Source organism: Rhinolophus sinicus, chromosome 2 (genome assembly GCF_057876585.1).
Source record: "Rhinolophus sinicus isolate RSI-liver-muscle chromosome 2, RSI-T2T, whole genome shotgun sequence".
NCBI classification, from domain to species: domain Eukaryota; kingdom Metazoa; phylum Chordata; class Mammalia; order Chiroptera; family Rhinolophidae; genus Rhinolophus; species Rhinolophus sinicus.
The window spans coordinates 70,101,893-70,125,366 of record NC_142502.1 but is presented as its reverse complement, the minus strand read 5'-3'; the positions used below and the strand labels follow the sequence as shown (position 1 = coordinate 70,125,366).

At 35.1% G+C, this 23,474-nt stretch overlaps 1 protein-coding gene across 2 annotated transcripts in view; it reads left to right on the top strand.

The window, feature by feature from the left end:
* Positions 1-23,190, top strand: part of MEI4 (meiotic double-stranded break formation protein 4) — a 188,416-nt gene extending 165,226 nt beyond the window's left edge. For both annotated transcript variants that reach the window (XM_019729687.3, XM_088795597.1), the window contains one exon: positions 16,491-23,190. In XM_019729687.3, the coding sequence (XP_019585246.2) occupies positions 16,491-16,760 (270 nt within the window). In that variant the 3' untranslated portion in view covers positions 16,761-23,190. The remainder of the gene's footprint in view (positions 1-16,490) is intronic.
* Positions 23,191-23,474: the final 284 nt, after the last annotated feature.

Here is a 23,474-nt window from a genome sequence, read left to right as displayed (position 1 = left end):
ACCCACACATATATGGTCAATTAATTTATGACAAAGGAAGCAAGAAGAGACAATGGGGAAAAGACAGTGTCTTCAATAAATGTTGATAAAACTAGACAGCAACAAGCAAATAAATGAAACTAGACTACTATCTTATACCATATACAAAAATTAAGTCAAAATTGAATAAAGAATTGAATGTAGGACACAAAACCATAAAACTCTTAGAAGAAATCATAGATGTAAATAGGCTCTTTGACATCAGTCTTGGCAATGATTTTTTTTTTTTTTATCTGACTCCAAAAGCAAATGCAACAAAAGTAAAATTAAACATAGCAAACTACATCATATTAAAAAGCCTCTACATAGCAATGGAAACTATCAACAAAATGAAAAAGCAACCCACTGAATGGGAGAAAATATTTACAAATTATGTATCTGATTAGGGGTCAATACCTGAAATGTATAGAGAACTCAATAACAAAAACCAAAGAATCTAATTTAAAAATGGGCAGAGGATCTGAATAGACATTTTTCCAAAGAATACATACATATATCCAGCAGACATATGAAAAGATGCTTATCATTAATCATCAGGGAAATACAAATCAAAACCACAATGAGCTATCTATCACCTTACATCTGTCAGAATGGTTAATATCAAAAACAGTAGAAATAACAAGTGTAGGCGAAGATGTAGAGAAAAAGGAACCTTTGTACACTGTTGTGAGAATGTAAATTGATGTAGCCACTATGTAAAACACCTTAGAAATACCTCAAAAAAATTAAAAATAGAACTAATATGGCCCCGCAATCCCACTTCTGGGTATTTATCTGAAGAAAATGCAAACACTAATTAAAAAAAAAAAAACAAACACACACACACACATGCACCCCATGTTCATTACAGAATTATTTACAATAGCCAAGAAACAACCCAAGTGTCCATTAATGGATAATGGATAAGGAAGATGTGGTATATAATTATATAATGGAATACTATTCAGCCTTAGAAAAGAATTAAATCTTGCTATTTCCAACAACATGGATGGATCTTCAGGGCATTATGCTACATGAAATAAGTCAGACAGAGAAAGATAAATACTGTACTATTTCACTTACATGTGGAATTTAAAAAACAAAAAACAAACAAATATCCCAAGCTCATTTATACAGAGAACACATTGGTGATTGCTGAGAATGGGGAGTGGGCAGAATTGGTAAAGGGGGTCAAAAAGTACAAACTTCCAGTTATAAATAAGTCCTGGGGATGTAATGTACAGCATGATGACAATAGTTAATAATTGTGTATTGTATATTTGAAAGTTGCTAAAAGAGTAAACCTTACAAGGCCTTATCACAAGAAAAAAATATATATACATTTTTTGTAACTATGTATGGTGATGGATTTAATTAGACTTATTGTGGTGATCATTTCACATATATATAAATATCAAATCATTATGTTGTATACCTGAAATTAATATAATGTTATATGTGAATTGTACCACAATTTTTTTAAAAGTGTGCAATATAAAGGGAAAATCTTGTGAAATTTATTTTACATTCTTGTGACTTCCTTAGATCATTTCCATACCTTCACGTAATTCGCCTCAACTTCACGACACACTAGTGTATTCCAATTCAATTCAATTCTGATAATACCTACCTGGAGTTAGTGCTGATCCCACCTGTTACTCTACCCCAACAAATCTACCCACTTCAGATGCCAGATACAATTTTGGGGATTCCCAGGCTATGTGCACTTCTGACCAACTGGCTACAAATGTGGGGGAGTTCCTACTACCTTCATCATCTTTGATAATTTACTGGAATGACTCACAGAACTCAGGAAAGTGCTATACTATTTTATTATAAAGGATACAAATTAAGATTGGCCAAATAAAGAGACACTCGGCACAAGGTCTGCGAGGGTCCTGACATACACCTTATGTGCCCTCTCCTCATGGAATCAGGGACTAAGTACCCTCTTGGTATATCAATGTGTTCACCAACCAGTAAGCTCCACAAAGCATCACTTTCCAGAGTTTTTATCGGTATTTCATTATGTAGCTGTGATGGACGGAATTGTTGGCTACGTGATCAGCTCCCACCCCTCCCTGGAGGTCAGGCTGACTGAAAGCCCGAATTCTCCAATTACATGGTTGGTGTTTCAGGTGACCACTGCTATTCTTACTCATCTCCTTAACATAATCTCAAGCGTGGGCCAAGAACCCATCATGAACAATAAAGGAACTGCTCTCACTCAGGAAATTCCAAGGATTTAGAGGTTGTCTCCCAAGAACCAGGGACAAAGACCAGACAAGTTCTACATTATACAATACATGCTTACTGAATTTTTAAAATTAACTACACATTTGTGAAAAATAATAAACCTTTAAACTAAAGTTCTTATTTCTTTGGAGCCTGTGTAGGCTTTTCCATAATTGCTTCAGGGCTATGGATATATAAAACTTTGTTGTTGCCAAGATATATACATACTCATGGATCATTAAAGTAAGTTTTTATGTCTAAATTATATGCATTTGTATACATACACATATAAATATATGTATGCATGTGTGTACATGTATACACACACACATACACATACATACACACACACACACACACACACACACAAAAACACACATACAATTTCCTAAAATAAGTTGTGCATATAGTTTGGGTACTCTTTTTCTCTATATGAATTTTCTTAAAACTTGAATCCTTGAAAAGCTACTACCACTAAACATTCTATTATACTTGCTAAGAGTAAATGTTTTTTCAGTATTTTTCTGTGGATAATTCCCAGAAACGTATTAGTTAGTCTCAAATAGGCAATGTTATGTGATGGTACATCGTGTCATCTAATATCACTAGAAAAATTATTCTGCATAAGAAAATTTTTCACATGAAGGTATTTTTAAATTTTAACATTTTAGTGAAATTTTATAGTAAACTATTTATTAAGCAGAGTAAATAAAGTGCCATTTACACATTTTTCAGACTCATTCTCTGTTTCTGAATTGTGCTCTATTGGTTATATCCTTGGAGGCACATTCAAGCATATTGCGCTCCTCTCCTATGCTAAAATACCCAGCAATTTTCATATCTGAGTTTCATAGTTTGTTCTACCTTCTCCTTTGCTATCAACTCTCACTTTTTAATTTCCTCTAGCAGCATTTCCTCCTCTGCCCCTGTTACTGTCAGAATCAGCTGCTGATGTGAGTGGAGAGGATATTAGTGAGGACCCAGTGACCCTCCCTGCAGAGTCATGTGCACAGTTTACTAGCAATGGTTTCACAGTAGCCGTTTCACTGTCTCAGGGTCTGCAAATTCCAAGATGCTTCACGAATGGAAGTTAGCCATCCAGATAAGTGGGGTTGTATTCCCCAAAAGTGGAGCATTTTATAAGGAACTACTGTATTCCTGTACATATGAAACATTATGAATTAGAGTACAAAAAATCTTTGAAAAAATATTTGTTTCTTGCTGAAACCACTTTCTTTAAGTATGTATTTGAAGGGTTTCTGTTGTATTGGTAAATATATCATCTCACTTAAAGCTTTTAATGTCACTTTTATCGGATCTAGATATTACATTTGGGGTTGAATTTGAATAAAGAGTATATCACTCTTCTAATGTTAGCAGCATTAGTTTCTAAAAAAAAGTAAAATTTATTGGAATTTCAGATGAAAATTAAGAAAGACATACAATTATATTTAAAATGTGGTCAATGTATATTTTAAACATTTTTTTGAAATTAACCAATGATAGTGAACTCACTGGGAACATTATTTTTTTCTGAAAACAACAGCTTATGAAGCATATATCGAAGTCCATACAGTGTTGGTTAAGTAAACAAATTGATCTGTCTTATAAATGCAGGTGTCGCCTCAGAATACCTGATTTTAGTTGTGTAATATGTATCTGAAAGAGGATGAGAAGCACTTTTGTAACCTCTGTTTTGTGTGCTTGCTAAGCTGTTCTCCTACTTGCTGTAGTTTCAGTGTATTTAAGTTAACATGTGAATTCCCCATCATATATTTATTAATTTTCCTGTAAGCCATTGCTAGTGTAATTTTCCAACATAGCAGCCTTTAGAATTCTCCACTGAGATTATTTCCTGAGTACATTCTTCATGTTTTTGACTGTAAGTCATTTGGCAGCAATGCCACTTCAGTAACGGTGGGGATATAATAAACCTCTTACGATATATATCCTGTTGTATTATGATTATTTACATACGTAACTCCACCTTGAACTGTGATACCTAAAAGATTTGAAGCCATGCTTCTTGTCATTATTGTCTAATTTCCATCTCAGCATTTTGGTTGACAGTTGCTATTGATAAACTGTTATTTGCAGGAGAGAATTAATGGCAGCCTAAGTCCTCCTCTTCTGGGTCTATGCATTTTCTTTTTTTTTTTTTTTTTTTTTTTCCACACTTGTCATCAGGTAGTGACTCTCACCAGCCACTAAGATAAGAAAGCTTTCTCTAGGTCCACTTAGCATTTTTGTGACACATAAATTTCCCCAGCAGCTTCTCAGCATGAAGATAATGAAAATAGTTAAACTATAAAAACTCTCTCATAGTTTGAAGTCTAATTCCCTCTCCTAAGCTTTCTGCCTTACGTGTGGATCTTTTCTTTTTAAAAATATCTCTGGAGTATCTTCAGATAAAATTATAGTTAAGTGTTGGAGAAGTATTTCATGTAGCAGTGAAAACTAAACACTAAATTATATATATATATATTATATATATATATATATAATATATAATATAATATATATATAAAATCAGCCAGATAGAAGCTATCAAACATTTAAAATCTTTTTAAACAATATATCATGGTTGTAGCATGATTGCTTTTCCTTTATTCAAAGATTATTTCTATAATGTTTCTTCTTAAAAGTATCATCAAATTTATAGAACCAAACATAGAAAAAGGGTAAATTTTACCGTATATCAATTATATCTCAAAAAGGTTGATTTAAAAAAAAAGGAAGATGGTGGTCAATTGATTTTAAAAATAGAACAAGAAATGTGTTATTCACTTTGCTATAGGCCCAGTCTCCATTTCAATGACAAGATAAAATATTGATAAGAATATATACAGTTTTCTCTCCTTTGTGTTTCCAAACCTTCCTGTGTGCTTTACAGTTTCACTTAGACTTTGATAGGAAGTTCTAATAAACTGATTTCATTAAATTAGTGCTGCTCCATATTGAAAATAGAAAGAAAAAGAGGCAGATGTGCTGGCTTTTAATTCCTGTGAACCCAGCCCTGTTCATTTGGCCTTTGGGAGATAATTAGTAGATCATCTGAGGCCAATCAAATTTGGCTTTCAATTTCCAAACAAAATTATTGGAAAGAATCTGATCACTTAGGAGTATATTCCCTTGTTGTCACTAATCTTGGGCTTTGGATCCAGTGCTCTTAAAAAATACATACATTTCTTGCTTACTTTGGCGAATTTATCCAAGCTGAGCTAAGCAGTCCCTAGGAAATTATCTTACCCTCTGGCAGTCATTGGTGCTACTCCTGCAAATCTGGCTCCTGCCTCTGCCTGGTTGGGCAGGTTTTGATACTGTCTTGGATAATCTTCACTTAAGTCTTAAAGAAGAATGTTTCTTGTTGATATTACCTCCACTGGCTATTCTGACATTTGCTTCCCATCAATAATGGCTATCTGGATTTCTGTATCCAGTGTATATCAGCTATTTGACCAGCTTCGATTTATTTTCTCAAATGTGCTCCCTCTCTCTGCTCTTTCCTCTCTCCCTCTCTCTCTCTCTGGTTCAAATATTATTCATTTATTTATTTTTCAATTACAGTTGACATTCAGTATTATTTTATATGAGTTTCTGGTGTACAGTGTAGTGGTAGACATTTATATAATTTATGAAATGATCCCCTTGATAAGTTTTGTAACTACCTGGCACTATACTACAATATCATTGACTATATTCCCTATACTGTAATTTACATCCCCATGACTATTCTGTATCTACTAATTTGTACTTCTTAATCCCTTCACCCAGTCCCCCAACCCCTTCCCATCTGGTAACTATCAGTTTGTTCTCTGTATCTATGAGTCTGCTTCTGTTATTTTTTGTTTGTTTGTTTTGTTCCTCAGATTCCACATATAAGTGACATCATATGGTATTTGTCTCTGTCTGACTTATTTCACTTACTCAAGCTCTGTCTTAATTCCTTGGTGGAAATGGCTTAACTTCGTGAAACAGGACATTTTCTTCCAAGAATACTATTTCCATGCTTTCTCTTGTTATCTGTACCTTTCTACAGGAAGATAAGCTAAATATCAAACATTTATGTGACTACAGACCTCAGGGAACCAAACACACTCTGTAAGATTCTGTTAACACATAGAACTGCTTTGGTCCTTAACTGCATGCACCGGTCATCTAGTCAGGCTCTACCACTTTAGAGAAGGCGGAGGCGCGGGGATTCTGCGGGGTGAGTTGTTGCAAAGATTGGTGACATCTCCCCACGCTCCCCCTTTAAGTCTCTGCCTCTCCCTTGCTTGCATGCATAGTCACCAAACAGAGACAGAGGCCCCTGGGGTAGTAGCTAAGCAAGTGTTTTACCCATGCAGATAGTAACTTTCAAGTCATCTCTCCAAAAGAATCCTGTCGTACCTTCTAGGAGGACGCAAGCCTGAAGGATCACCTATGATGACTGAACTCACTTCCGTCTCTTTAGCATCGTCTCTCACCATATGATTCAATTCTCTTTAGAATTCCGTTATAGCCCTTAGAGCACCCACTCCATATTATCATTATTTATTTACTTCTTTGTCTCCCTAGATACATACTAGGAGTTATTTTATAGGTAGGAATCCTGCCCTGTCCATCCCTGTATCTCTCGCACTTTCCATAAGGTATGACGCAGGACGTACCCAATAAGTGTTTGTAATAGGACTGAAGGGAGACAGGGAGGAGTGCAAAGTAGGCAGAGACATAAAATTTGAAAGTGCTAAGTACTCCCAGCTGAATTAGTCCTTAAAGAATTTAGCAGCTTTTATTCCGGTCTTTGAACCCTATTATATATCTTAATAGACTTATATTAATAACCAAATCATCAGATTTGTTTTGCTTTGTCAAGAACTACTGTGATGAAAGTCCAGACTAATAAATGACATACGTGCTTCTCAAATATACTTGAAAGGGATTTCCAGCCTTAGTCCAAGTTTAGTATTATAGTATAAAACAGTGAAAAAGTTACCATGTGGGGTATTGATGACCCTTATATTTGAGAATACAGATCCTGACAAAGCAGTGAAGACGCAATGTAAAGCTATTTAAACTTGACTTAAGGTATCTGTTAGAGTAAGGGAATGCTATGTCCATGTATTAGGAACTCTCTATTTTTTATGTGAAGAAATTCAAAATTAAAATCAATGTGGCATCTCTCTTATCACCATATCCACCAATCTGCTTATTCTGATGACCAAAACAGTGATAACAAGGAGTCAAACCACAGGATATTTCCCCAGAGAAATGTACAGATACAAAATTTTAAAATCTTAGGATTTAATCAATGATATTATTGAGCCAGTCACCAAAAGGGCATATTATTTAGAATTAGACATTCATTTTTACCAACTGGCCCCTAGAATAATACTTGAACAAGTAGGTCCATCTCACACTAGTCAGATAATTGGAGAATGTAACATTTAAAATAAAAAGCCAGTCAAGCTGGATCTTTAAATATCATGTCTTGATAGGGGGTTAGAGGTAGGGACTAGGATGAACGGACCTTTTTGCGGATGTTTATATCCCACAGGACTGTATAATCCACATCTGACGTCGTCTTCAGGGCCTTCTAAAATTAGGCTTTAAAATAATCATCTTGCATTTAGGTTCTCAGTACCACCTTACTATGTAAAAAGGAATTCTCTGCTAGATTTCTAGTGTCTATGAAGGACTTTCTTGATAGATAAAAGTAGATACAGATGCATCCTCAGGTTCTTTACACAGCTCTAGATGAACAATCTGCAGTAAGCTTGAAATGCTTCCAATAACTGACCACAGTACAATACCTGAATAAGTCCAGTAACCTTCCTGTAGGTCAAAGTACCTTATGGATAGGTACAGTATCTTTTTCACTTTGGTAAAAACGTAATAATAATGATGATGATAACAGATAAGAGATACTACTTATTCAAAATCTGTGCTCCTGAGCTGTTTTAAATATGTAATTTAATTTAATCCTCTCAGCAACCCAATGGAGGCATTACGGTTGTTATTTTTAAGTTTTAGGTGAGGAAAGTGAAGTTGAGTGAGGTTAAATAACTTGCCCTGGCCACACAACCAGTAAATGGCTGAGCTGGGATTTAATAAGTAATGAATATGTGTTCAATCTATGGCCTTCCTTTACAAAAATCTTGCTTAGTAAGATTGTGTTTTCTCAAAGATTTAAACCAACAGGGGCCTCTGCCAAATCTGTTCTTGTTGACAGTCTCAGTCTAAATTTTTGTCAAACAAATACAAAGCACCCTCTCACTTTCTGTGATTCTTGTCCAAACTCTTCTTCCATTAGGGGCCTTTTATTTTTTTTCAGTCAGATCATTTTGCTATTACCTTATTATATAAATTCAGACTCAAGAAATAGATTTGAGAAACGTAGGTAAAATAGGTTAATGAGAAAAATCAGTATTTTTAAACAAGTCTCATAATGACAGATTTAAAAATTATTTTTATGGATATTCCTTTCATGAATATCTTTACGTATAAATCTTGCATACTTGTTAAACTGTTTCCCCTAGGAAACGAGGCAAAATATCAAGATCCCAAATGTTAGTAGTTTTAATAGTTTAGACCTTTTCATCTAAGTTACCCCACAAATTAGATGTAAAGCCCTTAGAACCAGTCTCCAGAATCCATCATTTAAGGCAGATAACCACAACATTATCTGTATAAAGGAAAATATTTTCATACGAATGGGATCCTTTTAATTCTTTGCCTGGTACTTTGATCAAAAGATGATTCACCAGTCTATACCCCTCACTCCCTTTGAGCCCTGGCTCACAATTCATCTCTAGGAAATCTTTCCTAATTAACTACTCTCTGCTCTGATCAGCCTTTTGCTTTATACTCCCTCAGTAGGGGTCTGGCACCCAGGTTGAGGAAAGAGAAAAAGGATATGACACAATCTTTGTAGGACACGTATTTTTAAGTGAATACATGCTTTTTGGGCCATCATAAGTTCACTGATTTTCTATGTTCCTATCTACACGCTCTCACACACACATGTATATATATAACATGTATTATATGTAATATTCATGTGGTTCTTCTGCTCTGCTCCCAAGCATCACTGCTAGCATGGTGACGTGTAGCATTGTGCTGCACTTCTCGCTAAGCCCCTATGGGTCGGCTCTTTCCGTGCTCTGTCCTATGCTGCAGAAGCTGCAAGCAGCTAAGCAAACTGCTGATAGAGAGTGAACTTCATCTCCCTCATGGCCTTGACTGAAATTTACTGCCTTCTTTGCCTTCTAGTAGATAAAGAAGGCTCAGTTATTAAAACTCAGGGATACGGTTCCCACTTAATTATCCTAGTGACAGTGGATGTTTTCCTTTAAAATATTATGTTGAATTTATTCTTTTAGAGACTACTAATTTTAGTTGTATCTTACTTAGTGCTCCTGTCTAATCAAATCTGGCATGTAGGATACTGAGCCAATGGTGTATTATAGTGAACACTGAATTTAACATTTAGGTCCTACGCCTATACTATTTGACTTGATTTTCTGCCCTGTAATGATCCCATTTTGTTTTTCACCTCTTGAGTTTGTAGCAATAAGAAAAATGTTGTGTTGTGTTTTCACCCCTTCTGTAGCAGCGTGCTTATTTCTGAAAGTGTCAGACGTCACGTCTGCATGCCCTTGGCTAGCACATATAAATGATAAAACTGTTGCACTGAATGAGCTGTTAACATCTTCATATTTTTCAGCATTAACTATAAACATCCAAACTGGGAGCCACACCTCCAGTGTACAGTACCTTTTGTTACATTATCTGCTGCCAAGGAACGTGACTTTGTTTTTGTTCCTTTAGGCATCACACTCTATGTCAGAGGCAGCAGAAGGCGGCACCTTTTCAAGGCTAAGGAACCTTAAGAGTTCCTTTCCTGCCTAGATGAAGTCTCAGGGTTCTAATTTTAAAAGACCAAATGGAGGGAGGGAACCCCAACATAGTGCAGGAAGGTTTAGCCATCCTGCGTGGGTGTACTGAGCAGCACGGTGATCTCCAGAATCTGTCCCTTCCTTCCAGTCTCTGAGTGACCCTTATTCTCAGGTGCACGGAATGGCTATTCTACTTCCAAGCACTACCTCTGTATTTCCAAGTAGGAACAGTAGTGAAGGGGGAGGGCAAAAGTGCATTGCACCAGATTTTGCCTGCCAAGAAAGAGCTTTTAGAAGCCCCACCCAGTAACTTATATTTACATCTCTTTCACCAGAATTAGCCTTAGGGAAACTGAAAAATGTACATTTTTTTAGTTGTTTCATTGTTACTCTGAATAAAACTGGGGTTACTTTGATGACAAAGGAGGGGGAAATGGATATGGGGAAAGCAAGCAGTATCTACTTCAAAGATTGTCTTTACAGAAATGTCAAGTTAATGTTGACTGAATTCTAACTAAAACAGGAATGGAATTAGGAAACTGGCATTATATGTCTATAGCCTTAACTTCAAAATCTAAGTTTTGAAGTCAAATTTAGCAGCATGTAAAGAAATAGTAACATTTTTCACCATTTAAAAACTATTTTACTAACAATTGTCACCCCAATAAATTTTAAATAAATAAATAAATAAATAAATAACTACTTGTACACTTTGACTTTCTCAAGCCCAGTTCAGGAATAGGATAATAAACACAAGAAATGTTTTAATTCTGAAAATGTTCTACAAAAATATCTGATGATTTTTCTACCAGGAATGTATTTCCTCTTCTCAAGTGCCCCTATTATATAAAATGGGATTATGTAATAAGAAGTAGTCATGGGACTGTAGTAGCTTCCCCTCAAAGGCTCCTTCAATTCTAAAAGACCTACATAGATAGAAAGATAGACTGATAGCAGTGCATCAGATATACACAGCCATATTGCTGTGTACTGGGGCTCATTCAATCTTTCCAGCAGGATGTTCTGGCAAAACACTTGGGTATTTTCCAGGTGGATATGTTTCACAAGCGTTGGGTATTTTTCAATATTTATACCCAACTATTGGTGCAGTTCAGTCTAGTGTGACACCGAGAATGTAAAAATCACTCTAAAATATGATAGAAGAGTACTAGCTGTCATCTTAATGCCATTTTGTTTTTATGCAGCAAATGCACTGATTCAGAAAATGTCTGAGCATATGATTAAGCAGAGCAGGCAGCTGCCAGATGATGAAATTTGGTAACTGTAGGAAAGACGTCACCCACAGACATGCCATTTTAGTCACGTGAAGAGGGCTACAAGGCATGTCAATTAAGTGCATACTGTCTCTAAAGAGAGGAGTTAGTTTTCAAATTGATACTCTATGAACTGTTAATATCTTGGAACAAAAGAGTTTATCCAATTACTTATTCTGAGAATACGTATTTAGGATAGAGATGGAACCCACGACAGATAAATTCTGGTGAAAGTAAAAAGCAATATCCAAAAACAACATGGAGAATTGGGACACTACAGTAGGGACTCCAGCTCACCTAGGAACAGAGCTAAACATACCCAAAGTGAGATTCTCAAAGCAAATGGAAAGGTACCAAGACACACTCTGCCTGCTTTACACACTTGCCCTGAAATTGCCCAGGATTCTATGGCCTTTATCAGGGGTCAGAACTACCCTTTACTCTGTGATAACCACAACTTGGCAATTTTTAACTGCTCCTAAAATTATGTTATACATGAAAATCATGGTTAACTAGAAATTAATCTAATTCAAAAAAAGAAGTTACATTTAATGGTCCAACAGGATAAATACTAGAATAAATAACTAAGATCAATAGAGGTGACCCCTAAAATCATTTTTAGCACTTCTACCTATTATTGTAATTATAAAGTACTGTACCCTTTTGCAGTTAAAGCTTCAACGTGAATGAAATAAATTTCCTTATTGCTATAGAATTTGTATTTAAGCACTACTGAATTTCTGTTAATGTCTAAGTAAGTATGTATGTTTATAACAATAGTTCCAAAGAAGAATTCTCTATTAACTCATACAGGATTTGGGATTATTCATGGTATTACTCACATGATCAAGTTAAGCACATGCTGTGAATTTTTTATTTTGGAATAAAGAGTTAACAAAGTAATTTTATATTGAAAAGTGTCACTATGATAGTCCTTCACATAATAACCAATACAGGAGTCTTTGCTTATCTGTGGGAGATGTGTTCCAAGACCCCCAGTGGATGCCTGTGATTGTGGACAGTCCTGAACCCTGTATATGTTTTTCCTATACAGCTACAGCTATGGCAAAGTTTAATTTATAAATTAGGCAATTTCATGGATAGAATATTTGTTCTTACGATAGATTTTATCAACATTAACATATGATGTGTTTTTTTCTTTCTCTATTAAATTTAGAACTTTCACCTTTTCACTTAAAGGAAGCTCGTTACAACTTCTCATTGGCAAATCCAAGTTGCCAGCATCACTACTCTTGTACTTTGGGGCCATTATTAAGTAAAATAAGGGTACTGACCGTGACAGTCAACCTGATAACCAAGAATGCTACTAAGGGACTGATGGGCAGGTAGCACATACAGCAGGGAGATGCTGGACAAAGGGATGGTTCGTGTCCCAGGCGGGATAAAGCAGGACAGCACGGGATTTCACCACACTATTGAAGCACACAATTTAAAACTTTTGAATTATTTATTTCTGGATTTTACATTTAATAGTTTTGGACCATGGGTGACCACAGGCAATGGAAACCATGGAAAACAAATCTGTGGCTAAGGGGGTCTAACGTATGTTTCCATAATAGTACCTTTTCAATGACCACAATTCCTATTCATTTCAAAACAATGACTGTATAACTGAGATCTACTATGGACAAGAAAGACATTGTTCTAGGAATTATAGAAACTGTAGATATAGGAACATATTTGTTTCTCACAACATGTTTAGTCTAAACAGGTGATAAAACAAATATAGAGCCAACCATAATACAGTTAAATAGTTCAAATCTATAAAAAAGGGGGGATCCAGAAACGTTCGTGGATATATGGCATCTTTGATGGGAACTGAATGTTGACCAGAATACTGGTAATTAGAGATTGATGACAGAGGCCATTCTAGATCAAGAAAACCCTCATATAGATATGAAGTATATTCACCTAATAGTGTATAGTCCAATTTGTAGCAGTATTAAGTACAGTGCAATTGGAGAAATTCTTATAACTGTTTTTAAAGAAAGTATCAAATAGAATAAGCAATCTTAAAACTGCTATGGAACCACAGAAGACCCAAATAGCCAAAGCAATCTTGTGAACAAGCTAGAGGATAGAGAGTCCAGAAATAAACCCATTCATATATGGTCAATTTATGACAAAGGAGCCAAAAATATGCAATGGGAAAAGAGCAGTCTCTTCAATAAATGGCATTGGGAAAACTGGACAGGGACATGCAAAACAATGAAACTGGACCATTTTCTTACACTACACACACAAACTACTCAAAATGGATTAAAGACTTGAATGTACAACCACAAACCATAAAACTCCTAAAAGATAACATATGCAATAAGCTCCTTGACATTGGTCTTGGCGATCGATTATTTTTTGGATGTGACACCAAAAGCAAAAGCAACAAAAGCAAATATTAACAAGTGGGACTACATCAAATTAAAAAGCTTCTTCACAGCAAAGGAAAATATCAACACAATGAAAAGGCAACCTACTGAATGGGAGAAAATATTTGCAAATCATTGACCCCTGGTAAGGGGTCAATATCCACAATATATAAAGAACTCATAACTCAATAGCAAATAATAATGATAATAATAATAATAATAATCTGATTTTAAAATGGGCCGAGGATCTGAATACACATTTTTCCAAAAAAGACATATACATGGCCAACCTGTACATGAAAATATGCTTAACATCACTAATCATCAGAAAAATGCAGATCAAAACCACAATGAGATATCATTTCGCCCCTGTCAAAATGGCTATTTTCCAGGAGAAGAAATAAGTGTTGGTGAGAATGTGGAGAAAAGGGAATTCTTGTACACTGTTGGAGGAAATGTAAACTGGTGCAGCCACTATGGAAAACAGTATTGTGGGTCCTCAAAAAATTAAAAGTAGACCTACTACGTGATCCAGCAATTCCATTTTTGGGTATTTAACTGAAGAAAGCGAAAACATCAATTAGAAAAGATATATGCACTCCCATGTTTATTGCAGCATTATTTACAAAAGCCAAAATATGGAAACAACCTAAATGCCCATCAATGAATGAATGGATAAAGAAAATGTGGTATACATAAGCAATGGACTATTATTCAGCCATAAAAAACAAAATCTTGCCATTTGTAACAACATGGATCGATATGGAGGGCATTATGATAAGTGAAATAAGTCAAACAGAAAAAGAGAAATGCTGTATGATCTCACTTATGTGTGTAATCTTTAAAAAAAAGCAAAAACAAAACCGAGCTCATGGATATAGAGAATAGATTGGCAGTTACCTGAGGTGGGAGGGGTAGGGAAGGATAAAATTGGTGAAGGGAATCAAAAGGCACAAATTTCCAGTTATAAAGTAAGTAAGACATGGAGATTTAATGTACAGCATGATGACTATAGTTAATAATACTACTGCATATTTTAAAGTAGCTAGAAGAGTGGATCTTGAAAGTTGTTACGAGAAAAATAAATTTTGGAACTATGTGTGGTGATGGATACTAACTGGACTTGTGGTGATCATTTTGCAGTATATACAATTATCAAATCATTATGTTGTATAACTGAAACTAGTATAATATATCAATTATACCTCAATTATAAATAGTATTAGTTATCTAGATATAGCGGCTATGCCAAAAAAATATATACAAGTGGACACTTTGGTCAATGTTGCTCAAGCAGTAGTTCGCTGTAATCAGAAGTGTCTGGACGCTGATGGTAACCACTTTGAGCACCTCTTGTAATTGCAGAAATCAAACGTGACTTGTATTCATCTTTTTTTGTCAGTATATATTGAGTATTTTAGTTTTAATACAGTTTTCCTTTCTTAAAATGTGTGTGTATTTTTTTGGGCACCCTCTGTATGTGACTGTTTATCAGACCACCTTATTGAAGAATACATTCCTCTGGGCTCTTCATTTATGTATTTTTACAGTGGATAGATTTGGTGAATGTTTCCAACACATTTCTTAATAAGCAGATGATAAAGCCTGTTTATATCTTTACACTGATTCCTGTATTCTCTCATGTTCTGCTTTCTATTGCCCATCCTTTGAATCATCTCACTTTCAGCCAAATAGGCCAAATAATAACTTCTACAAGACACATCCACATTTTTCCTCATCATGTTGTATCTGAGTCCACACAACCTAATCCTGTTATTCCCTGATTTGTGTAGACTCAGGATGAAATCTGTAGACTGGTCGCTTACAGATCATAACTCTAACTGCTCTGAGATATTGAAACATGTTCTTAAAATCTGCCCCCTAAAGAACCTTATAGTATCATTGGCAGGAGTATTGTGAATTGGAAGTCTTTGACGAAACGTTGACATCCACACACAAGACTTGGTATGTGTAAGACTCTCTGCCAAGTATTCTCTGAATCATCTGAGTAATGAATTATAGCAATGATGTACAGAAAGGATTTGGAGCTTTGTAAAGCAGCAAGACAAAAAAGCAATTCAAGATTGTAAAGTTTTTGAAGAACGGACATGTTCTCCTTTCTTCTCTCTGCCCCCATCCCAATCAGAGGAACAGGACCATCAGGTATTAAATAAGTCAAATACACTTGATCCTTGAACAACATGGGTTTGAACTGCGTGGGTCCACTTATACTGGGATTTTTTTTTTTTTTTTTCAATAAATACCTATACTGTTTTCGACCTGTGGTTGGGAGTCAGGGCTGACTCGCTGCATTCATCTATGCCACTGTGTTACAGGGACTTGAGCATCCGTCGGTTTGTGTATCCACTCAGGGTTCTGGAACCAGTCTCCGCGGATACCAAGGGACAGCTTAAGGTTTTGGGGAGTCGAAAGTTATATGCATAGGTGGGGGGTCGCTGCCACTAACCCCCATTTTGTTCAAGGGTCAACTGTATTTATGTTTTGTCTGAAAATTTAATCTCTTCATTTGGCTTTTTCTGAGCTGAGCTACAACATACATAAATATGTATATATGTTACATACATACATAAATATATATTTAACTATAAATATATATAAATATAATACTTATAATAATATATACATTTAATATAATACTTAAATATATATTTAAGTATTTTGTTGTTTATTTGTAGGTGCAAGCCAGTTATGATGTGACACGCTATGAAAATATTTTCTCCTTCTTCTGGGTTCTGGAGCAGCTTCTTCAAAAGGAAAATGAAAAAGGCAACATGTCAAGCATAGGACGTGATGACCTAGAAATCAAGAAATTTCTTCAGAAGCATGATGAAGCTATTTTCCTACTCTCCGATGCGTTTCCTTTATTTACTTTTTATTTATGGAGACTGGGCATTCTCTTGGACTCCATAGAGAGAGAAACTGTTGAAAGTAACTCACTACCTTAGCAATTTACGAAATATCAGAAGCATACTAAAGTTGAATATACAAGGATCTTGTACTTAAAAGATTTTCAAGAATATTTTTAAATGAGTATTTTAAATGGATCTCCAAATATAATCATTAATTAATTTAATAGTTAATCTCAAATTGCGCATAAAAGGCTATGAGTCATTATAGTATAGAAATGCTGTAATCAGCCTGTATCAGCCTCATTCCCACCTGTAACTATATCTTACAATATGTTATTCAATATGGTCTGGCTCTATATTCTCTAAAATGGACCATTATTTGTCTCTATCATAAAGATATTTACATTGTAAAATATTTCCATATAACAGATACTAAAAGGTAACAGATGAGATCTTAAAAGTGGTATTGCTTGATCCATGCAGTATTTAAAATGAGTAGTTAAAATTAGATTTTTAAGACTTTATTTTCTTACGTAGTTTCACATATCCTTGTCTATCAGAAGGGACTCCTATAGAAGGAGAAAAGTCTTTTATGTTTATAAAGGTAATTGCCTTTAATTTTATATAACCAAAACATTTGTCAAATCCTTTTGAAAATGCTAATTAGCTGTTTAAACGTTCTGTTTGTTTTTTCAAAAAATGTTCGTTTTGATTCTGTTGATTATATATAATATCCCCGTTATTGTTAAAATATAGTTAAGTCATGTGTAGTAAGTCATTAAGGAAATTTTCACAAATTCCAATATCTGTCTATAAATATACTTTATACTCACTAAAAGTATATTTATAGTTATTAAAAGTATTGGTTGAATTTTCCAGTTACATAGTTTCATTGACTTTACTTCAATTATTAAAATCATAACCAACTAGCTTAGTAAGTGCACATTATGTACTTTCCTATAGTACAATTTAGGGTACAACAAATACAAATCTGCTTCATTAATTATATGTGATATCTGTTTCATAAGTTAATTACCGTTCCTCAATGCCACTAGTATTCTTTGAAATGTATGTAAAATCATATCATTGTCTGTCACAGTTATTTTTGGAGTTATTTCTAGCTTTCTAGAAAAGATAAAGCCATTTTTATAATGCTGAAACTCAATGTATGTTATCAGTCAGTGACCATTATGTAACAACCACAAAATCTCAGGGACGTACAAGTATTTATTTCTCAGATGTTTGTGGGTCACTTGGGGATCAGCTCATCTAAACTGGGCTCTGGTGGAAAGCTGTTCAGGTTGCACATCCCACTGAGCTAGGATCCGTGTTGTAAATTAATTGGGCTTTGGTCTCCTTCACATGTGCATATTCTGGGGCCCAGGTTGAGAGAAGAAAGCAGCTCCTTGGGGGAAGCTGCTCTGTGACAATGGCAGATTGGCAGAAGAACAAGGGCAAGGCTGAGAAATGTCACACTGTAATTTCTGCCCACATGCATTGGCCAAAGTACATCAAATGGTCAAGCCCAGAGAAAAGAGACAGGGAAGTACGCTCCACCTTGAGCGGGACAACTTGCAATGTTACATGGCAAAGAGCACATAACAGGAGAGGGTGGAGATTGGGGCAAATTACTACACCACACATACCAGTTGAATACTCGAAGGATATTCTAGATTGTGAATGAGGAGGAATTTTGCTACTATTTGATTCCTGGGAATCATATAAATCATTTCAGCGGAGGACACTAAACAAAATCCACTCCCCATGACATCTCCCCATCCTCTCTCTTCCATAATGACTAGACAAGGTTGGTAAATACACAAGCAACAGCAAGGGCCCTTATTCCACTGCAGTCAGCCAACATAATGATCCTAAGAAGCTTTTTGTAACTAGAACACATTCCTTAATTCCAGTAGTCATCAAAGCTTCAAGGTCTGAAAACTAGCCTAGGGAATGTGTTGATTATAGAAAAACAAACAGATGTTGGGATCGTTAATGTATAAAATGGAGATACATTTAACTTCCATTTGGTATTATTTTAATGGAAACACTAAACTAGTGAATTATATGATACCTAACCCTTCATTATTCTGTGTTTCAGTCTATAACAGTGTTATCTGTGCTGTAAATTTAGTATTGAGGTCTAAATATCCTGCTGGTGGAAAAGGAGATAAAAGGATACATTTTTATCTGTGTGTTTCAATAAAGCAATGAAAGAAAACGAATGAATGATTTAAACTAGACTTAAGAATATTGTAACAATTAGGATTTGATTAATGTCTAACTTTACAATTAAGATTTTGAGGATAAGAATAACAGAGACAGTAGAAATTGAGCTGAGCTGAAACTGGATATAGAATTGTATGGGAATTAAAAAAAGACCATAGAACAGTCCTGAAAATAGAGAAAATAATAAAAAATGATAATAAGTGCTAACACTCACATAGCACTTATTTTATATATAAAAATAAGTATTACATATATTAATATGCAGTATTAATGACATCTATTTATTATATATGTAATATATTTTACGTTACATATTTTATTGTCTATATATATACATATATAATATATAATATATTATATATTATATATATATTAGTAACAATATATTAGTAACAAATAGATGCCAGGCACTGACCTAAGCATTTTACATCGATTAACTCATTTGATTCTCCCAACAGTCCTGTATGATCGGTAACATTATCATCTCCATTTTAGAGATGAGGTACACAGGCAAAGGAATGTTAACCAACTTGCCAAGTTCACAGAACGAGGAAGTGGAAGGCTTAGGTTTCACCTCCAGGAGTTTATCTTCTCAGTCCACACTCTTCATTGCTGTGCCTCACTGCCTGTTCAGTGCACACTGTCCTGGCACTTCATGAAACTCACAAATACCACTTCTTTGTGATTGTGACCAAAGCTTTATACATCCTCAACTACAAATCTTACAGCATTGCAGCTCAATATTAGCTTATTTTGGAGCAGCTGTCCTACCGCCATCTCAGAGCTAGAGTGTATTTGTCCTTTTCTGGACTGTAACATTTCACCATAGTCAAGACTCTTTAGGTAAGTTACAGATCGTCTTCAAATAATAATGTTGTACAAAGTGCAGAGCTCACTCTAAAGGTGGGTGGGTGGACGATCAGGCTGCAGTGCTCAGCCTGGTGGGGACAGGAGACAAATCTGATCGTTCTGTCCTTGGATGTATCAATATTGGTGGCATTTTATGCAATTTGTTCACAAACTATTGTATTTTTCATTTATATCTGTTGGTATCCTACAGATAGGGGCAATATATTCCTAGAGAGGCAAGGAAAAAAGCCATTTACATTTCCAGATTTAATATGTACATTTGTAGATTAAAAAAAATACAACTCTGGTTTATGATAATCTGGTTTCATTTATTTATCAAATATTAAGCCCCAAGTTTGTGTGCAAACCAATTATTTGCACATATAAAAAATAAGCATACAAAGTTTTATATTTTATCAGATTTATAAAACAGAACTTTCTTTTAGCAGTCAATACAACAACCTAACAACATCAATAGTTTGTATTTGCTGAAGGAAATAATTAGGGTGATAACATTTACCTAATATTGAAAAAAATACAGGATTATTATTATTATTGGAAGTCAACTCATTGTTTTTAAATTAATTATAGAATTTGACAACACTAAATTTATCTGGTTAATGAACTGGTTTTTCAAGAGCTGTTAAAATATTAGAGTATGATTGACCTATAGGAGGAAATGACCTCAGCCTTTTTTTTCTTGTTTTTTCATTTAATATGAAAGTCCTCTAGGTAGTTTTAAGAATCTATTACTAATAGGAGGCAAAGCTTGTAAAAAGAAAATATGAGTCTAACATCCAAGACATTGAAATAATTCATGTTATAATTCATAGATATATATTCTGAATTTGTAATGTATTCTTCTAATATTTTAATCTAATTTTTGTTGTAGCTGCTCCAGTGATTGGTGAACTGTTATATTTCAGTCAGTAGTTGTAAGTGCTTCGCAGCCAATCCACCGAGATATCAAGATTTAGAGAACATTAACCTCACCAATCTCTAATCCAAAAGTAAAGTGGTGGTTCTCAAATGTGGCTCCTAGGCCAGCAGCATCAGGAACACTTGGGTACCTGTCAGAAACAAATTCTAGGGCCCCGCCCCAGACCTACTTCAGAATCAGAAAGGCTGAGGTGGAACCTAGGTCATTCTGTTGCCCACCAACGTTTGAGAACCACTGCTATAATCATTGTTTTTAACGAACAGGAGGGCTTAATATATATAAAATTATTCAAAAGTAGAAATTCAATCATCCCAAATTACTTAACTGAGTTTTTTAACTTTCCCTGTGTCTGCCTTAAAATTCCAAAGGAGGATTTGGGGGAACTTAATTATTCATAATTCACTTAAAATGAGCAGCAAATTTATAAATATATCAATCCAACTTAATAACACTTTATAAATTAGCATCTTCACACTTAGCTTTTAGTTCCTTCACTGAAATAAGTACTCCCTATTGCTGGTATTTTAAAAAATTACTATAACCTGAGTTCAAGAGAGATAAATTAATTACAGCTTTCTGCATTAGTCCTGGTATACAGTAATGAACATGCAGGGAGATGCAGACATCACGTTACTTTACTCTTAAGTTGAGATATTAGGTACCCCAAATAATACCACACTATTCATCATTATTTCCAGAGATATGTTTTTATACAATGGTCAGTATATCTTAGTTGTAAATATATCATCCTGTTTCTCTGTTCTAGAGATGAAATTCCATTTTCTTTAAATCCTTGTATATTGTGGTGGCATATAAATAAATAATAAACGACTGCCTGTTCTCATTTCTTGAGTTTAATTTATTTCCACCATGTCGAGTCTAGCACATTTCTGTGAGCTCCAGAGTGGAGTAAGGACAGCACCCCAAACATGAGCGAACAGAGCTATCCCTGCTTTTAGCTTTAAGGACTTAACTACTAAGACCTTTTCATGAATGATTAATTATTTCAGGAATAATAGAAATGCCAGACAATCAACCAGCAGGGGAAATGATGTTATTTGTTCTTATTTCTCTCTCAAACACACATTCAATTCAACATTCATTTTGTAAACAGAGATCCAAATCTCTTGAAAGTAATTCTAAAGTTTGGGAAAAGTTTGCTTTCTTTCGTTAAATTTCATGGTCTTTAAGGGGCCCCACAACAAGCAGTGGTTGCACTACTGGGTACTTTTTATCCTAACTTGCACCAAGGACTTGGAGCAGGCCCTAAAACTGCCCTAGCACAGCCTTACTCTCTAGGAGAACTCCAGAGCCAGGGCACTCCCCTCAGACAAGTGACCGCAGGCCTTTAAAATATGTGGCGTGTCCCCTTCCACAGTGGCACATGACCAAGAAGTGGCGTTCACCACAGCTGACCAGGCACCTTATCTTGCAATTTCATGAAGTCTGTGATAGAGCACCAGAGACTGGGCGGAGAGAATCCATCCACTCCAATTATAGAACAAACAACACAGAGCTAGAAGTAACTTGATAGAGATGTGAGGATGTCTCCAACTCCAAATGAATATACTGATATTATCCCTATGTGAAAACTTAAAAACCATAGTAACTTCTGAAGCTACTAAGTTCTTGACTCAGGAGGTACTTTCCTTTTTAACAGGGTCTCTTCCACACATATGTCATCCAAGTGCCTCTGCACCATCACTTGATTAAGGCAGGTAGTAAAACTCAGCATGCGGAGCCCCTGGTATATGCTAACTCCACTAAGTTATTTAAATATATTATGTTGCTTAATCCTTCCCACAGCCTTGTGAAGTAAGTATAGTACTATCCCCAGTTAGATGAGGAAGCAAGCGCAGAGCCAGTAAGGACAAAATTGGCCCATGATCATGGCTGGAAAAAATCAGTTTTAAACAGGCAACAAGCAACTAAGTCAATGGTTTGCACTCTCAGCATTCAGCTACCCACAGTTACCATGTTCTAACTTGACAAAAGTAGGAACTGATTGTAGAGAATAAAGTTATCCCGATAGCAAAACTCCAGTCTGCACTCTTTTTTAGGAGTTCTTTCTTGGACATATGTCTCAGGCACTTGGATAATTATAGTGGTGGGAAATTTATACTCTATAGTAGGTAAAATTGGATGATAGAAATATTTCTTTGTGTGTGGAAGAATAAAAAGTACAGTAAGATACTAGCGATTTCCAATTGGTGGCATTTATTTAAATGAAACAGATATAAATTCTACTCTAGTATGTGATTATTTTGTAAGCCAGTGTGAGTAACACTTTCTGAGGATAATGCAAGTTAAATCTTTCAAAATGCCAGAATCAAGACCAGACAACCGTACATGGATTAGAGTTAATTCCCAAGTCTTAGACATGGAAATAAATAATACATGGGATGCATAATTTCTCTACACTGGCTCCAAAAAATCATACATTTTTATTGTAAGTTTAAAGAAAAAAAATCTCTAATTCATGATCAGAATTGATCAGTATAATCCTGTTGACAGTATTTGACATTTCTAAACCATTTTATGAGGTAGAAAAAATATGTTCCTATTTTTAAAACTCTTTACTTCAGAGGGGAAAAAACATATAAATAAATAATTTAAAATAGCTCAGTGATGTGCTCCCCAAAAACCTTTAGGCCGCTCTTGTTTACTCATTTTCCTTTGCTCTGGGGAAAAGAGATGTGAGAGCTTCTTGCACCCTGCCTTGTCAATCAGCGCTGCATCCCACTTTTGTTTGAAAGCCTTCCTGTTTTGACCATATTGAAATGACAGTGAAG